Consider the following 15,369-nt stretch of genomic DNA (forward strand, 5'->3'; position numbering starts at 1 on the left):
GCAGTGTCACCTCGCCACCACCACCACCATCAGCACCACCACCATCAGCACCACCACCACCATCATCTCCATCCATTGACCCCTCATCCCAGGCTGCTGACGTCACGGCGTGATGAGCGCGTTGCTAGGAGACGGGCGAGGATGGGAGGTGACGTCAGAGAGTAGCTGCTGCTGCTAGGAGGAGCAGCAGCAGGAGGAGCAGCAGCAGGAGGAGCAGCAGCAGGAGGAGCAGCAGCAGGAGGAGCAGCAGCAGGAGGAGCAGCAGCAGGAGGAGCAGCAGCAGGAGGAGCAGCAGCAGGAGGAGCAGCAGCGAGTCGGTGGTGGTGGCGGTGGTGGCGATCATCAGACCCGGAGCCATGGGGTCCGCTTCAGGTGAGACGACGCCTCCCACGCTCTCTGTCCATCTGTTCACTCTCGTCCCGTGTGCCGTCTAATCATCCATCATCATCACCACCACAATGGTGTACACGTTAGAGAGCCCGATTATTGTTGCCACTCCACTGCTGGATGGCTCCGTGAAGACGGGTTTGGTCACAGGCACGCCACGCTGCCATCGACGGTGCCAGTGTCGTAGAGGTACGGTACAACAATGATGGGGGTTGCTGCTGCGCTGCCCCTCTGCTGCCCAACGCGCAGCTCGGGAAGAGCCGGGCTCTGACAACCCCCTCGAGCGTGGCGTTCTGCCGCCCGGGCACGATCGAGGCTTAGCCCCCCCCTCGCCCGCCCTCCCCTCTGCATCACGGGTGATTGAGATCAATGGGCTTCAACGCGATCACCACCAAGGGCATCAGAATCGGCACCAGAATCACCGTCACGCGCAGACACGCTAAGGTGGACAATCACCCCACTAAGGTGGACAATCACCCCGCTAAGGTGGAACATCGCCCCGCTAAGGTGGAACATCGCCCCGCTAAGGTGGAACATCGCCCCGCTAAGGTGGAACATCGCCCCGCTAAGGTCGAACATTGCGCTTCGCCAGTGGCTGACCTCACGTCCATCATCACGCCCGACATCACGCGACTTCGTCACGTCCACCTTCACGTTCATCGCCGCGTCCACCACCATCATCGTCACGGCCATCCTCCATCCTCCCCCCGTCGCTACGGCACGGGCTGTTGATTGATTTCTGTTCCCGCGACGACAGATGCACTGATTGCACGGCGGTGTTCCCGCGTGTTCACGCACTGATACGTGCACACGTGCAGAAGAACTGTGTGTACACACAGAGGTGTCGTACATTGTGTGTACACGTGTGATGTGTGTGTACACGTGTGATGTGTGTGTACACACACAGGTGGGGTGTATTGTGTGTACACACACACGTGATGTGTATTGTGTGTACGCGTGTGATGTGTGTGTACACACACACAGGTTATGTATTGTGTGTACACGAGCCGTAGTGTGTGTACACGTGCCGTAGTGTGTGTACACACAGGTGGTGTGTATTGTGTGTACACACACAGGTGGTGTGTTTGTGTGTACATACACAGGTGATGTGTTTGTGTGTACACGTGTGATGCGGTGTGTGTGTACCGTCGTGTCGTGCTGCCTGAGTGCTGAATGTCGTGTTAAAGCTGCTAACACGTCCCGTGGGGTGTGTGGTGTGCGTGTGTGTGTGGGGTGTGGTGTGTGTGTGGTGTATGTGATGTGTGTGTATGTGGTGTGTGTGGTGTGCGTGGTGTGTGTGCGTGGTGTGTGGTGTATGTGGTGTGTGTGGTTTGCGTGGTGTGTATGTTGTGTGTGTGGTGTGTATGTGGTGTGCGGTGTGTGTGGTGTATGTGGTGTATGTGGTGTGTGTGTGTGTATGTGGTGTGTGTGGTGTGTGTGGTGTGCGTGGTGTATGTGCGTGGTGTGTGTGGTGGTGTGTGTGTGGTGTATGTCATGTGCGTGTTGTGTATGTGGTGTGTCTGTGGTGTGCGTGGTGTGTATGTGGTGTGTGTGTGGTGTATGTGGTGTGCGGTGTGTGTGGTGTATGTGGTGTGTGTGGTGTGTGTGTGGTGCGTGGTGTGTGTGGTGTATGTGATGTGCGTGGTGTGTATGTGGTGTGTCTGTGGTGTGTGTGTGGTGTATGTGGTGTGTGTGTGTTGTGTGTGGTGTGTGTGTGGTGGTGTGTGTGGTGCGTGTGTGTGTGGGGTGTGGTGTGTGTGGTGTGTGTGTGGTGTGGTGTATGTGGGGTGCGTGTGGTGTGCGTTGTGTGTGTGTGGTGTGTGTGGTGTGTATGTTGTGTGTGGTGTATGTGGTGTGTGTTGTGTGGTGTATGTGTGTGGTGTGTGGTGTATGTGGTGTGTGTTGTATGGTGTATGTGTGTGGTGTGTATGGTGTGTGTGGTTTGTGTGTGGTGTATGTGGGGTGCGTGTGGTGTGCGTTGTGTGTGTGTGGTGTGTATGTTGTGTGTGGTGTATGTGGTGTGCGTTGTGTGTGTGTGGTGTGTGTTGTGTGGTGTGTGTGTGGTGTGTGTGGTGTGTATGTGGTGTATGTGTGTGGTGTGTGTGGTGGTGTGTGTGGTGCGTGTGTGTGGTGTGTGTGTGTGGTTTATGTGGGGTGCGTGTGGTGTGCGTTGTGTGTGTGTGGTGTGTGTGGTGTGTATGTTGTGTGTGGTGTATGTGGTGTGTGTTGTGTGTTGTGTGGTGTGTGTGTGGTGTGTATGGTGTGTGTGTGGTGTGTGGTGTATGTGGGGTGTGTGGTGTGTGTGTGGTGTGTGTGGTGTGTATGTGGTGTGCGTGGTGTGTGTGGTGTGGTGTGTGCGTGGTGTGTGTGGTGTATGTGGTGTGTTTGGTGTATGTGGTGTGCGTGGTGTGTGTTGTGTGGTGTATGTGGGGTGTGTGGTGTGTGTGTGGTGTGTGTGGTGTATGTGGTGTGGGTGTGTGGTGTGGTATGTGGTGTGTGTGGTGTGGTGTGCGTGGTGTGTGTGTGGTGTGTGTGTGTGGTGTGCGTGGTGTGTGGTGTGTGTGGTGTATGTGGTGTGCGTGTTGTGTGGTGTGCGTGGTGTGTGTGGTTTGGTGTGTGTGGTGTGTGTGATGTGTGTGTGTGGTGTGTGTGTGGTGTGCGTGGTGTGTGTGTGTGGTGTGTGTGTGGTGTGTGTGTGGTGTGCGTGGTGTATGTTGTGTGGTGTGTGTGGTGTGTGTGTGTTGTGTGTGGTGTGCGTGGTGTGCGTGGTGTGCGTGGTGTGCGTGGTGTGTGTGGTGTGGTGTGTGTGGTGTTCATGGTGTGTGTGTGTGGTGTGCGTGGTGTGTGTGTGTGGTGTGGTGTGTGTGGTGTGTGTGGTGTTCATGGTGTGTGTGGTGTGTGTGGTGTGGTGTGTGTGTGGTGTGCTCTAGAAGAGGAAACTCGTCAGCGGCTGCTGAGAAGCGTCAAGAAAGAGGTGAGCGGTGGTGGTTGCTGTTTACAAAGACAAAGATCCCCCGTATAGCCTGAACAGACTGTCGGGACAAGTGCTGCGAGCGAGTAGCACCTATTCAGGCCGGAATGCCACACGAGGGGGTGGGTGGCCAACACCATGCCCGACCGCCTTTGTCTTCCTGGTTGCTGTTTGCGAGCGCCTCTTAAGCCAGTGAGGGCGGCATGGCTCAGAACACGTGGATACAGTATGCAGTGTTGTATAATTACAATTATAAGGTATAATGATAATAATAATCACAATGTACACTTCCAAAGCGCCTCTAACCCCGGAAATCACAAGGGACTGGCCGATAGCGATCACATCCAAACCCAAATCAAATCACACCCACGCCTAAATCAAATCACGGATTCAAGGCATAGAACAACAACAAAAAATCCCGTTAAAAAAAAATACGTTGCGTCTCGAGGTACGATTTGAATGACGTGAGTGGTGGTGTGGGGAGCGAACGCCGAGCGGACGTGAATCTCACGTCCAGTGGACGTGAATCTCACGTCCTGGGGACCACACGGGGAGAGGGGTGGCCAGAGATCGACTCGGCACGAACCAAGTGCTGGAGAGAGGTCAACAAACGTCCTGTTAACACAATCGCAGCCTGTGTACACACACACACATGTACAGCATCACAGCCTGTGTACACACACAAACATGTACAGCATCACAGCCTGTGTACACACACAAACATGTACACAATCACAGCCTGTGTACACACAAACATGTACACAATCACAGCCTGTGTACACACAAACATGTACAGCATCACAGCGTGTGTACACACACAAACATGTACAGCATCACAGCCTGTGTACACACACACACATGTACACAATCACAGCCTGTGTACACACACACACATGTACACAATCACAGCCTGTGTACACACACACACATGTACACAATCACAGCCTGTGTACACACAAACATGTACATCATCACAGCCTGTGTACACACACACACATGTACAGCATCACAGCCTGTGTACACACAAACATGTACACAATCACAGCCTGTGTACACACACACATGTACACAATCACAGCCTGTGTACACACACACATGTACAGCATCACAGCGTGTGTACACACAAACATGTACAGCATCACAGCCTGTGTACACACACAAACATGTACACAATCACAGCCTGTGTACACACACAAACATGTACACAATCACAGCCTGTGTACACACACAAACATGTACACAATCACAGCCTGTGTACACACACAAACATGTACAGCATCACAGCCTGTGTACACACAAACATGTACACAATCACAGCCTGTGTACACACACACACATGTACACAATCACAGCCTGTGTACACACACAAACATGTACACAATCACAGCCTGTGTACACACACAAACATGTACACAATCACAGCCTGTGTACACACACAAACATGTACAGCATCACAGCCTGTGTACACACAAACATGTACACAATCACAGCCTGTGTACACACACAAACATGTACACAATCACAGCCTGTGTACACACAAACATGTACAGCATCACAGCGTGTGTACACACACACACATGTACAGCATCACAGCCTGTACACACACACACATGTACACAATCACAGCCTGTGTACACACAAACATGTACACAATCACAGCCTGTACACACAAACATGTACACAATCACAGCCTGTACACACACACACATGTACACAATCACAGCCTGTGTACACACAAACATGTACACAATCACAGCCTGTGTACACACAAACATGTACACAATCACAGCGTGTGTACACACAAACACGCACAGTACACAACGTTAGCTCGTATACACAAACAGCCCGTAATCAGGAACAGCCTTGTACACACCAAGACAAATCATCTGTGTACAAAAACAGCCGGTAAATACTTTATTGGGTGATGATGATGATGCTGCTGCTACAGTGGCAATTGTCCACAAGCACAATTAATGCAAACTCAGCACGTTCCGTGCCATTAACGTAACACTATATATAATAGGCGACGTTTTGGGCAATGTCCCTTCCTCACAGCACGTAACATGAGTGATGTATGCACGCAGCCTGTGTACAAACGTGCAGCCCACAGCTTTACTCGTGGAATGATAATAATACTCCGACTGTATAGTGCACGTACATCTTTCGAATGCAAAAGTGGCATCTGTGTTGTCATCCGAGTAGATTGTAACTGACTGCCGTGCGGGAAATATAATTGAACCGGTCACCTCTGCATTCACCACTTAAATAAAGGACATTAATTTCGTCGTGAAATCCGATGTCCCTTGTATGCTTAAGTAAAGGTAATTGACAAATATTCCGTGATGCATCTCTCTGGGCGAGAGCACACGCACACGCAGGGTGCATGCATCACAGCGATCTATCAACGATACAATTCAGGATGTTGCGACCACAACACATCTCAATAATGTTTTATCGGGTGGGTGAAAGCCACTCTGATTTTGTTGAACCAAAGCGAGGACTGCTCAAGAGACCCGGGTAGAGTCATTCGTGAGAGTGAACGGGCGAGTGAATGAGTGAGCGGGTCGGTTGAGATGGTGGGTGAGTGGGCAAACGATTGGGTGAGATGATGCGGTGAGTCGGTTCAAGTGTTGACGTTCATTTTGTTTCAACGTGGTGAGAACTCCCCAAGAAGCCAGCGTAGAGTCGCATTTGGTCGAGTGACCTGGGGTAGTGGACATGAAGACATGGTCACATTGGTTAAATAAATAATAAATATGTACCAGTGTTTTCACACATTTTCAGAGTGGGGTGGGTGGGGGGGACACTTTCGCCGATAAGACATCATCAGTGTGAGGGTCGCCACACATTTGAAACCATTGGGGGGTTGACAGCAGCAGGACGATGATGATGATGGTGATGATGGGGGGCGGTGTTTTCACGGTTTGTCTGTTCATAATCAACGTTTTTGGGTTTAGATCGCGTTATTTATAAATGTGTCGTAACCCTCCACCACCCGACACGACCAATCAGTAAAAATGTGTCACGTTGACAAAGACAAATAGTTCACTGCTTTAGCCCACCGGTGTGTTGAAGCCACAACATTTACAATTTGAGTACGACGTTTCGCTGGTAATTGCAACCAGCATCATCGGGCAATTGGCGAATGATGCTGGTTGCAATTACCAGCGAAACGTCGTACTCAAATTGTAAATGTTGTGGCTTCAACACACCGGTGGGCTAAAGCAGTGAACTATTTGTCTTTGTCAACGTGACACATTTTTACTGATTGGCCGTGTCGGGTGGTGGAGGGTTACGACACATTTATAAATAACGCGATCTAAACCCAAAAACGTTGATTATGAATAACATTGGTCGCGAAAGCCTACGTGTTAAACTGGTTTGTCTGTTGTCGGGGGCCGTCACGTCAGAGACCGTACGACAGGCCACCAGGGGCCGCTCGTGGCCCCAAGTGGCCTTGCAATGAAGAACACCGAACTATACGAATGGGGCATGTCATGGTTAGATCAAGGGCAGGAATAAAGCTGATCCCACTCCCCCCCTGGTCACCTTGCATCACCGCGCTCCATATAGTGGGGTTCCGGCGAGTCTACGACTGGGTCGGGTTGCTGAGGTGGCTTCCCGTGGCTTTCCCTCCCAGTGTTGTCTTGGGTGACCCCCACCACCACCACCACCAGATGCAGGTCAACCTCATGCCCAGGATGCACTCAACATATCGTAAAATCAAAGTTAATACCAATATGTCACAAGTGGTGGCACATTTGATGAGTGCCCTGCGCTGTGAACCCGGCCACCGTGAATGTCATTCCCACCCACGGCTAACATCAGTGGCTAGTGATGTCTGAACCGGTCCTGGACCTCTCCCTCCTTTCCCCATGGTCCAATAACCCCCAGAACCCGCATGGCAATGGGGGAGCCTCATCCAGCAGTGGATTGACAAACGGGGCTGTACTCCCGTGTAGTGGATTGGCAGGCTTCTTTGACTCTTCGTGATATTGTTTTTTTAACTCTGACCAGTGCCTTATTATCCTCGTAGCAAAAGTAGTTGCATGTGTAGCTACGGGCCCCGCACTTTCAAGGGCCCCGCACTAAATGCTTTCAAGCTATCAATTCCGGTTCTGTGATTCTGCACTTGCTCTATTACTATAGTACTATACCGCCTTCAACTTTTATGAACGACTGGGTGTTTAAGGTTAGTGATTTGTCGTATTATCTGGCTGTATAGGCAATGAAAACATACAATTACTTTACTATGCAATTAAAAAAAATGCGTGTTTTTAATATTTAAGTGTTTTATTTTAATTTAGGGCCCCTTTATAACATTTGCTACAGGCCCCGCACTAGCTTAATCCGTCACTGCCTCTGACCTTCGCTGTCATCCGAGGGGTTTCTGTGACTTCCCGTCCGTGACCGGGTTTTAACTTGGGCAAATTAGATTGCTCGCGTTCCTTGACACACCGATGCCGCCTTTGACAGAGCAAGACGTGCCCTTTGTTTGCCCAGGAACGCCTCATTTGAGTCTCAAGACTCATTTTCAGGAGCGTCCTGCTCGATTATCAGGGGCGTTTTGCCAATATCTTGTCGACGTCTTGATTCGTGCGTGAAGACAACAGGACAGGAGGAAGGTGGTTGTTTTTGTTTGGTTTTCCGCGGTAAAAATCGCGTATTTGTTGTCCTATGTTGTATCGTGTCCCCCCCCCCCCCCCCTCCTATCTCGGTCCCAGGTCTCTCTCTTGCAAAGAAAGAGACCTCCAGTGGGACCCCCCTGGCCCATTACAAAAGCCGCTGATGCGTGGCGATGCCCAATACATTCGCACGCCACTTGGAGCGCGTGGCCAGAGGAACGCCTCTGTCGGGTTGAATGAGCGCTACGGGTTGCTGCTGTGCCCCAAAGCAAACGAGGCAGGGCAGAACAAATAGACGGGTAATGAATGGCGTGCGACTGTGTGTGTGTGTTATTGTCTATTACATGTGTGTGTGTGATTGTGTGTGTTTCGTTATTAGTGGGGGAGCGGTGGTGTAGCGGTTAGCGCGCTGCGCTACGAAACCTGGCGACCCGGGTTCGATTCCCGCTCACGGCCAACACCAGTGACAATTATCTGAACCGGTCCCGGGCTTCCCCTGGGTCGACTCAGCCTAAAATGAGTACCTGGTGCGGTGCGTAAAAACATCGCTACTAGGGCGACAAAGGCGGCCGGGCGTGGTGCTGGCCACCCACCCCCTCGTGTGCCGTGCTGGCCTTCTTAGGTGCTCGCTAACAGCACTTGCCCCTACAGTCTGTTAAGGCTATACGGGGGATCTTTGTCTTTCGCGCACTGCCGCTTCGAACCCGGCGACCAGAGTTCGATTGCCCGCTCACTGACAACATCAGTGGCGATTATCTGAACTCTGGGCCTCCCCTAGATCGACTCAGCCTGGTGCTGCGTGTGAACGTCGCCACTGGGGAGACAAAGGCGGCCGGGCGTGGTGCTGCCGCGCCGACCTTCATGAGTGCTCGCTAACAGCACTTGGCCCAGAAGTCTGTTCACGCTATAATGGGTGGTGGGGGGGGGGGGTCTTTGTGTGCATGTGTGCGTATGCACTGGGGAAGACAAAGGCGGCCGGGCGTGGTGATGGTTCATACGGCTTGCGCAGGCCTTGATAGACGACGCTTACAGTGCTCGCGCCCTTACAGTGCTCGCGCCCCCACAGTCTAAAAGGCGATAAGAGGTTTTTTTGTTGTAAATCTTTGTGCGGTGTTTGCATTTGTATCTCGATGTATGCGCCGGGTCTTTCCGTCCGTGCGGTTGTGTAAGCAACAGCACTGGGGGGAGACAAAGACGGTCGATGGGGCGTGTTGCCAGCCACCCCACTCATCGTGCAATGCACTTCGCCGTTCCTTAATAGGTGCTCGCTGACATCATTTTGCCATGCCGCTGCTGCTGCTGCTCTATAGACCCGGAGGCGAGACCGGACCCTGCTTTTAGGCGGCACGCGGGCGTCACGACCCCGTCTGGCAATTAAAGCTCGATTTAGCCGAGGCAGAAAGTGGCCATTTCCTCCCGCAGACGTTGACAGCCACGGAGGATGATTACTGGCCGAGGGAAGCATTCATAATGGACGCGAATTCTCCAAGCTGCGTAAAAAGAGGAATTTAAGCGGCGCGTGTTGCGGTGATATGTATCGCAAGTGGTCAGCTTCGTCGCAACAACAAATTTTTTTTTTTTAATTCCCAAATTCTCTCCATCTTCCCCCATATAGCCGCGGTGGCTAGGAGATGTTGACTCCCTCGCCTGGTGTACAGGAGGTCGTGGGTTAGATGCCGACCCTGACACTTGCTGTATATTTGGAGTTTGCGTGTCTCTCTCTCTCATTCTCTCATTGTGGCCGAGCGGATTTTGTCTCCGGTTTCTCTGGGTCTTCCCCTCCACATTTAGAATCTACATGGATTTAGAGAATTCGGCTGCTATACAATTCCCACGTGATGATGATGATGGGTCACTTCGTTGAGATATCGTTTGTGATCGGCCAGGTCGCTTCTGAAAAAGAGCTGCAATCGCTCAGCGGCCCTTACCTGGTACAAACAAAATATATACAGTATTTATAGTTTAATAGTTTAGGGTTTTGCACATGCGGTTAGCGAGCACCTAGCATCTCAGCAGGTTGGGCCAACGTTAGGGCGACGTTAGGTCGTGACGTCAAGTAAAATACAATGGGGGGGGCGGGGGGGACCCGTGACGACAACAACAACAACAATCGTCTGTTCTAGATGTTCTTGCTGTGGTTGTCACACCTGATGGTGATGACGATGATGATGATTGCTTGTGTCGCAATCGAAACGTCGTGATTCAATTTATTTATTTACTTTTCCTCCTACGTGACTTTACCGAAAGAACCAAAGAGTAACAATCGTCTTGGTAAGAAAACGTAAAACTAGTTCAGGCCCACGATCATTCATAGACGATTAAATGCGTATTTAAGTGAGGTTTCTATTTTTTAGTTACGATGCTCTGAACCACGCACTCACAATTCTGAATGTGCAGCGGTCGCCCCAGCGTGGGGGAGGTTTTGTTGGAATATTTATTTATTTAAATCCCCATCTTCACGCTTGGATCATCACGGATCGAGTGCCGAATTGTTGATGAGCACGTGACGAGGTCGATGATGAATCGATGTTTTATTTTTATTTATTAATTCAGCACCGCGGTCGCGTCCTCCCCACGCCACCTGCGACCGCTCGCTCACGTCTCAACATTTGGGGCTTCCGCAGATTTCTGCTCCGACCCCCCACCACCACCGTCCTCCACTTGCACTGAGCACACCGCGTGCCCAGCTGGTTGCCGTGGTGACAGCAGCACCGCCCCCCCCTCTCCGTTTCTCCTCTTCCCGACATCCTCTCCCTCTGCGCTCTCATCCCTCCCATCCCACCCGATGTGCCTCACCTCTTCCATCCATCATCTTCATCTGCCCTACACCTCGTCCCTCTCTCCCTCGCACCTCAACCGTTCCTCCTCTTCGTCTATTCCTCACTTGATTTTGTTATCACTCGCCCCCTTCCGCTCTCTCCCAATTCCATCCATCATCATCATCATCATCCCTCCGTCCATTTTCCCATGGAATCCCTCCATCCGTCTTCCGTGTCATCCCTCCCTCCCCTTACATTGCACATCTAAAATTCCACACCCCATCCCCATCACTCACTCCTCAATTCTCCCGCACACATTCCCATCCCTCCCTCCTCCTCCATCCCCCACCCCGTCTACCACCACCACCTCCACCACCACCTCCACCACCTCCACCCCCACCACCTCCACCACCTCCACCTCCCTCTTCCCTTCATCCTTTCACCCCATCTACCACCTCTACCACCACCACCACCTTCACCACCACCTTTACCACCACCACCTCCACCACCTCCTCCACCACCTTCACCATCACCATCACCACCACCACCTTCACCACCACCACCACCTTCACCACCACCTCCACCACCACCACCACCTCCTCCACCACCTTCACCACCACCCCCACCACCTCCACCACCACCTCCACCACCACCTCCTCCACCTCCACCACCTCCACCTTCACCACCTCCACCACCACCACCACCACCTCCACCACCACTACCTCCACCACCTCCACCACCACCTCCCTCTTCCCTCCCTCCATCCCCTCCCCTTCTCCTCGATCTCCCTCCCTCGGCAATCATCTGCCGCTGGGCTACCCTGGAGGTTGTTTGACGCTGAAGACGCTGGAGACGCTGAAGACGGTGAAGACGCTGAAGACGCTGAAGACGGTGAAGACGCTGAAGACGCTGAAGACGCTGAAGACGCTGAAGATGGTGAAGACGGTGAAGACGCTGAAGACGGTGAAGACGCTGAAGACGCTGGAGACGCTGAAGACGGTGAAGACGCTGGAGACGGTGAAGACGGTGAAGACGCTGAAGACGGTGAAGACGGTGAAGACGCTGAAGACGCTGGAGACGGTGAAGACGCTGGAGACGGTGAAGACGCTGAAGACGCTGAAGACGGTGAAGACGGTGAAGACGCTGAAGACGCTGAAGACGGTGAAGACGCTGAAGACGGTGAAGACGCTGAAGACGCTGAAGATGGTGAAGACGGTGAAGACGCTGAAGACGGTGAAGACGCTGAAGACGCTGGAGACGGTGAAGACGCTGGAGACGGTGAAGACGGTGAAGACGCTGAAGACGCTGAAGACGGTGAAGACGGTGAAGACGCTGGAGACGGTGAAGACGGTGAAGACGCTGAAGACGGTGAAGACGGTGAAGACGCTGGAGACGGTGAAGACGGTGAAGACGCTGAAGACGGTGAAGACGGTGAAGACGCTGAAGACGCTGAAGACGGTGAAGACGCTGGAGACGGTGAAGACGGTGAAGACGCTGGAGACGCTGAAGACGGTGAAGACGGTGAAGACGACGGTGAAGACGCTGAAGACGCTGAAGACGGTGAAGACGCTGGAGACGGTGAAGACGGTGACGACGCTGGAGACGCTGAAGACGGTGAAGACGGTGAAGACGGTGAAGACGACGGTGAAGACGCTGAAGACGCTGAAGACGCTGAAGACGACGGTGAAGACGCTGAAGACGGTGAAGACGCTGAAGACGCTGGAGACGCTGAAGACGGTGAAGACGCTGGAGACGGTGAAGACGGTGAAGACGCTGAAGACGCTGAAGACGGTGAAGACGGTGAAGACGCTGAAGACGGTGAAGACGCTGGAGACGGTGAAGACGGTGAAGACGCTGAAGACGGTGAAGACGGTGAAGACGCTGAAGACGCTGAAGACGGTGAAGACGCTGGAGACGGTGAAGACGGTGAAGACGCTGAAGACGGTGAAGACGGTGAAGACGCTGAAGACGGTGAAGACGCTGGAGACGGTGAAGACGCTGGAGACGCTGAAGACAATGAAGACGGTGAAGACGGTGAAGACGACGGTGAAGACGCTGAAGACGTTGAAGACGCTGAAGACGGTGAAGACGCTGGAGACGGTGAAGACGGTGAAGACGCTGGAGACGCTGAAGACGGTGAAGACGGTGAAGACGGTGAAGACGACGGTGAAGACGCTGAAGACGCTGAAGACACTGGAGTCGGTGAAGACGCTGAAGACGCTGAAGACGCTGAAGACGCTGGAGACGGTGAAGACGGTGAAGACGCTGAAGACGCTGAAGACGGTGAAGACGGTGAAGACGCTGAAGACGCTGAAGACGGTGAAGACGCTGGAGACGGTGAAGACGGTGAAGACGCTGAAGACGGTGAAGACGCTGAAGACGCTGAAGACGGTGAAGACGCTGGAGACGCTGAAGACGGTGAAGACGGTGAAGACGACGGTGAAGACGCTGAAGACGCTGAAGACGCTGAAGACGGTGAAGACGCTGGAGATGGTGAAGACGGTGAAGACGCTGGAGACGGTGAAGACGGTGAAGACGGTGAAGACGACGGTGAAGACGCTGAAGACGCTGAAGACGCTGGAGACGCTGAAGACGGTGAAGACGCTGGAGACGCTGAAGACGCTGAAGACGCTGAAGACGGTGAAGACGCTGAAGACGCTGAAGACGCTGGAGACGGTGAAGACGGTGAAGACGCTGAAGACGCTGAAGACGGTGTAGACGGTGAAGACGCTGAAGACGCTGAAGACGCTGGAGACGGTGAAGACGGTGAAGACGCTGAAGACGCTGAAGACGCTGGAGACGGTGAAGACGGTGAAGACGCTGGAGACGGTGAAGACGGTGAAGACGGTGAAGACGGTGAAGACGACGGTGAAGACGCTGAAGACGCTGAAGACGCTGAAGACGCTGGAGACGGTGAAGACGGTGAAGACGCTGGAGACGCTGAAGACGGTGAAGACGGTGAAGACGGTGAAGACGACGGTGAAGACGCTGAAGACGCTGAAGACGGTGAAGACGCTGAAGACGGTGAAGACGCTGAAGACGGTGAAGACGCTGGAGACGGTGAAGACGGTGAAGACGCTGAAGACGCTGAAGACGGTGAAGATGCTGAAGACGCTGAAGACGCTGGAGACGGTGAAGACGGTGAAGACGCTGAAGACGGTGAAGACGGTTAAGACGCTGAAGACGCTGAAGACGGTGAAGACGCTGGAGACGGTGAAGACGGTGAAGACGCTGGAGACGGTGAAGACGGTGAAGACGGTGAAGACGCTGAAGACGACGGTGAAGACGCTGAAGACGCTCCGCACTTCCCCACTCATTCCCCAGCCGCGCCGCTTGTTGGAGCGGCATGTGCGGCTGTTAATTCGCGCCCCAGTGAATCACTTAATGTATGAGCTGCCTGTTAACCCTGGCCCGCTTTTACATTTCCTGATATAATAACGTCCTTTCTTCGGAATTATTTCAACTTGAAAGGTGGGCGCATTCAGGAGATGAATATAAATGGGTCAATCCGCACCGGTAGGGCAGCAACCGAAGGTGTTTTTCTTTTAAAAACCAAATCCATAATTATTTAATCGACCTTCACTTCCCCCCCCCACAATGGACCGGCCCGAGTTCGATGCGACTCACTCGCGTCTCCAGCGGCAGGTGGAGCGGCTCACCGAGTCGCGGGGGGTGTTCAACGTGTTCGTCTCAGTCACGACGCATGGAGTGTTGTGTAAGCGCAGCGATGATGCGAGTTTCATTAGCATCGTCGTCGTCCCGTTTTCTGCTTCTGCCGGCGACACGAGGACGAGTTAATCGACTCTGTGCGTAGCGGCGATGGGGTAATTGAATAAGAGGCTCTGCAGGTGGCGTTTAGCTCCAACAGAGGTCTTCTGTTGGCTAAAGGCGATCTTCTTTCACGCGCGTCGTGTGTGTTGTGTGACTCAGCCTCAAATGGGTAGCTGCTGCTGCTGCGGTGAGTAAACATTCATCATTGGGGAGTCAAAGGTAGCCGTGCTCGGTTGTTTTCAGGCCACAACCACGCTCTCGTGCGCCTCAGTCAGGGGTTCGCTATCGCAGCACTTGCCCCAACAGCCGAAGCTCTCTACGGGGGATCTTTGTCTTTTGTTGTTTTTTGCGAGGCGGGGGAGTGAGGGTGGGTGAGATGGGAGATGAGGATGGGATGGGAGGTGAGGGAGTGATGGGAAACGATGGAGTGATGGGAGATGAGGGTGGGATGGGAGATGAGGGTGGGATGGGAGATGAGGGTGGGATGGGAGGTGAGGGAGTTATGGGAGACGATGAAGTGATGGGAGATGAGGGAGCGATGGTTTCAGAGGCAATGAGGAGAAACGGGCGTTGTTGTGAGCAGTCACGATAACCCCCAAGCACTCCCTGGGACATCTGTACCCGCTCCCGTCTCCGTCTCTCTCTCTCCAGCTGTCTCTCACCTCCCGCTCCCTCTCTCTTTCTCTCCACCCCATCTCTCTCCACCCCATCTCTCTCCACCCCATCTCTCTCCACCCCATCTCTCTCCACCCCATCTCTCTCCACCCCATCTCTCTCCACCCCATCTCTCTCCACCCCATCTCTCTCCACCCCATCTCTCTCCACCCCCTCTCTCTCCACCCCATCTCTCTCCACC

The 15,369-nt window shown here is 53.1% G+C and overlaps 1 protein-coding gene across 4 annotated transcripts in view; it reads left to right on the top strand.

Moving 5' to 3' along the window:
* The first annotated feature begins 192 nt into the window (after positions 1–192).
* Positions 193–15,369, top strand: part of LOC133348311 (small G protein signaling modulator 2-like) — a 51,276-nt gene continuing 36,099 nt past the window's right edge. For 3 of the 4 annotated variants that reach the window (XM_061561048.1, XM_061561050.1, XM_061561051.1), the window contains exons 1-2: positions 194–372; positions 3,318–3,361. In XM_061561048.1, coding sequence (XP_061417032.1) covers positions 357–372; positions 3,318–3,361 — 60 coding nt within the window. In that variant the 5' untranslated portion in view covers positions 194–356. Of the gene's footprint in view, positions 373–3,317; positions 3,362–15,369 lie in introns of all 4 variants that reach the window. The other variant, XM_061561049.1, reaches the window with a different exon arrangement.

Source organism: Lethenteron reissneri, chromosome 27 (genome assembly GCF_015708825.2).
Source record: "Lethenteron reissneri isolate LAM-NWPU_2019-01 chromosome 27, ASM1570882v1, whole genome shotgun sequence".
NCBI lineage: Eukaryota > Metazoa > Chordata > Hyperoartia > Petromyzontiformes > Petromyzontidae > Lethenteron > Lethenteron reissneri.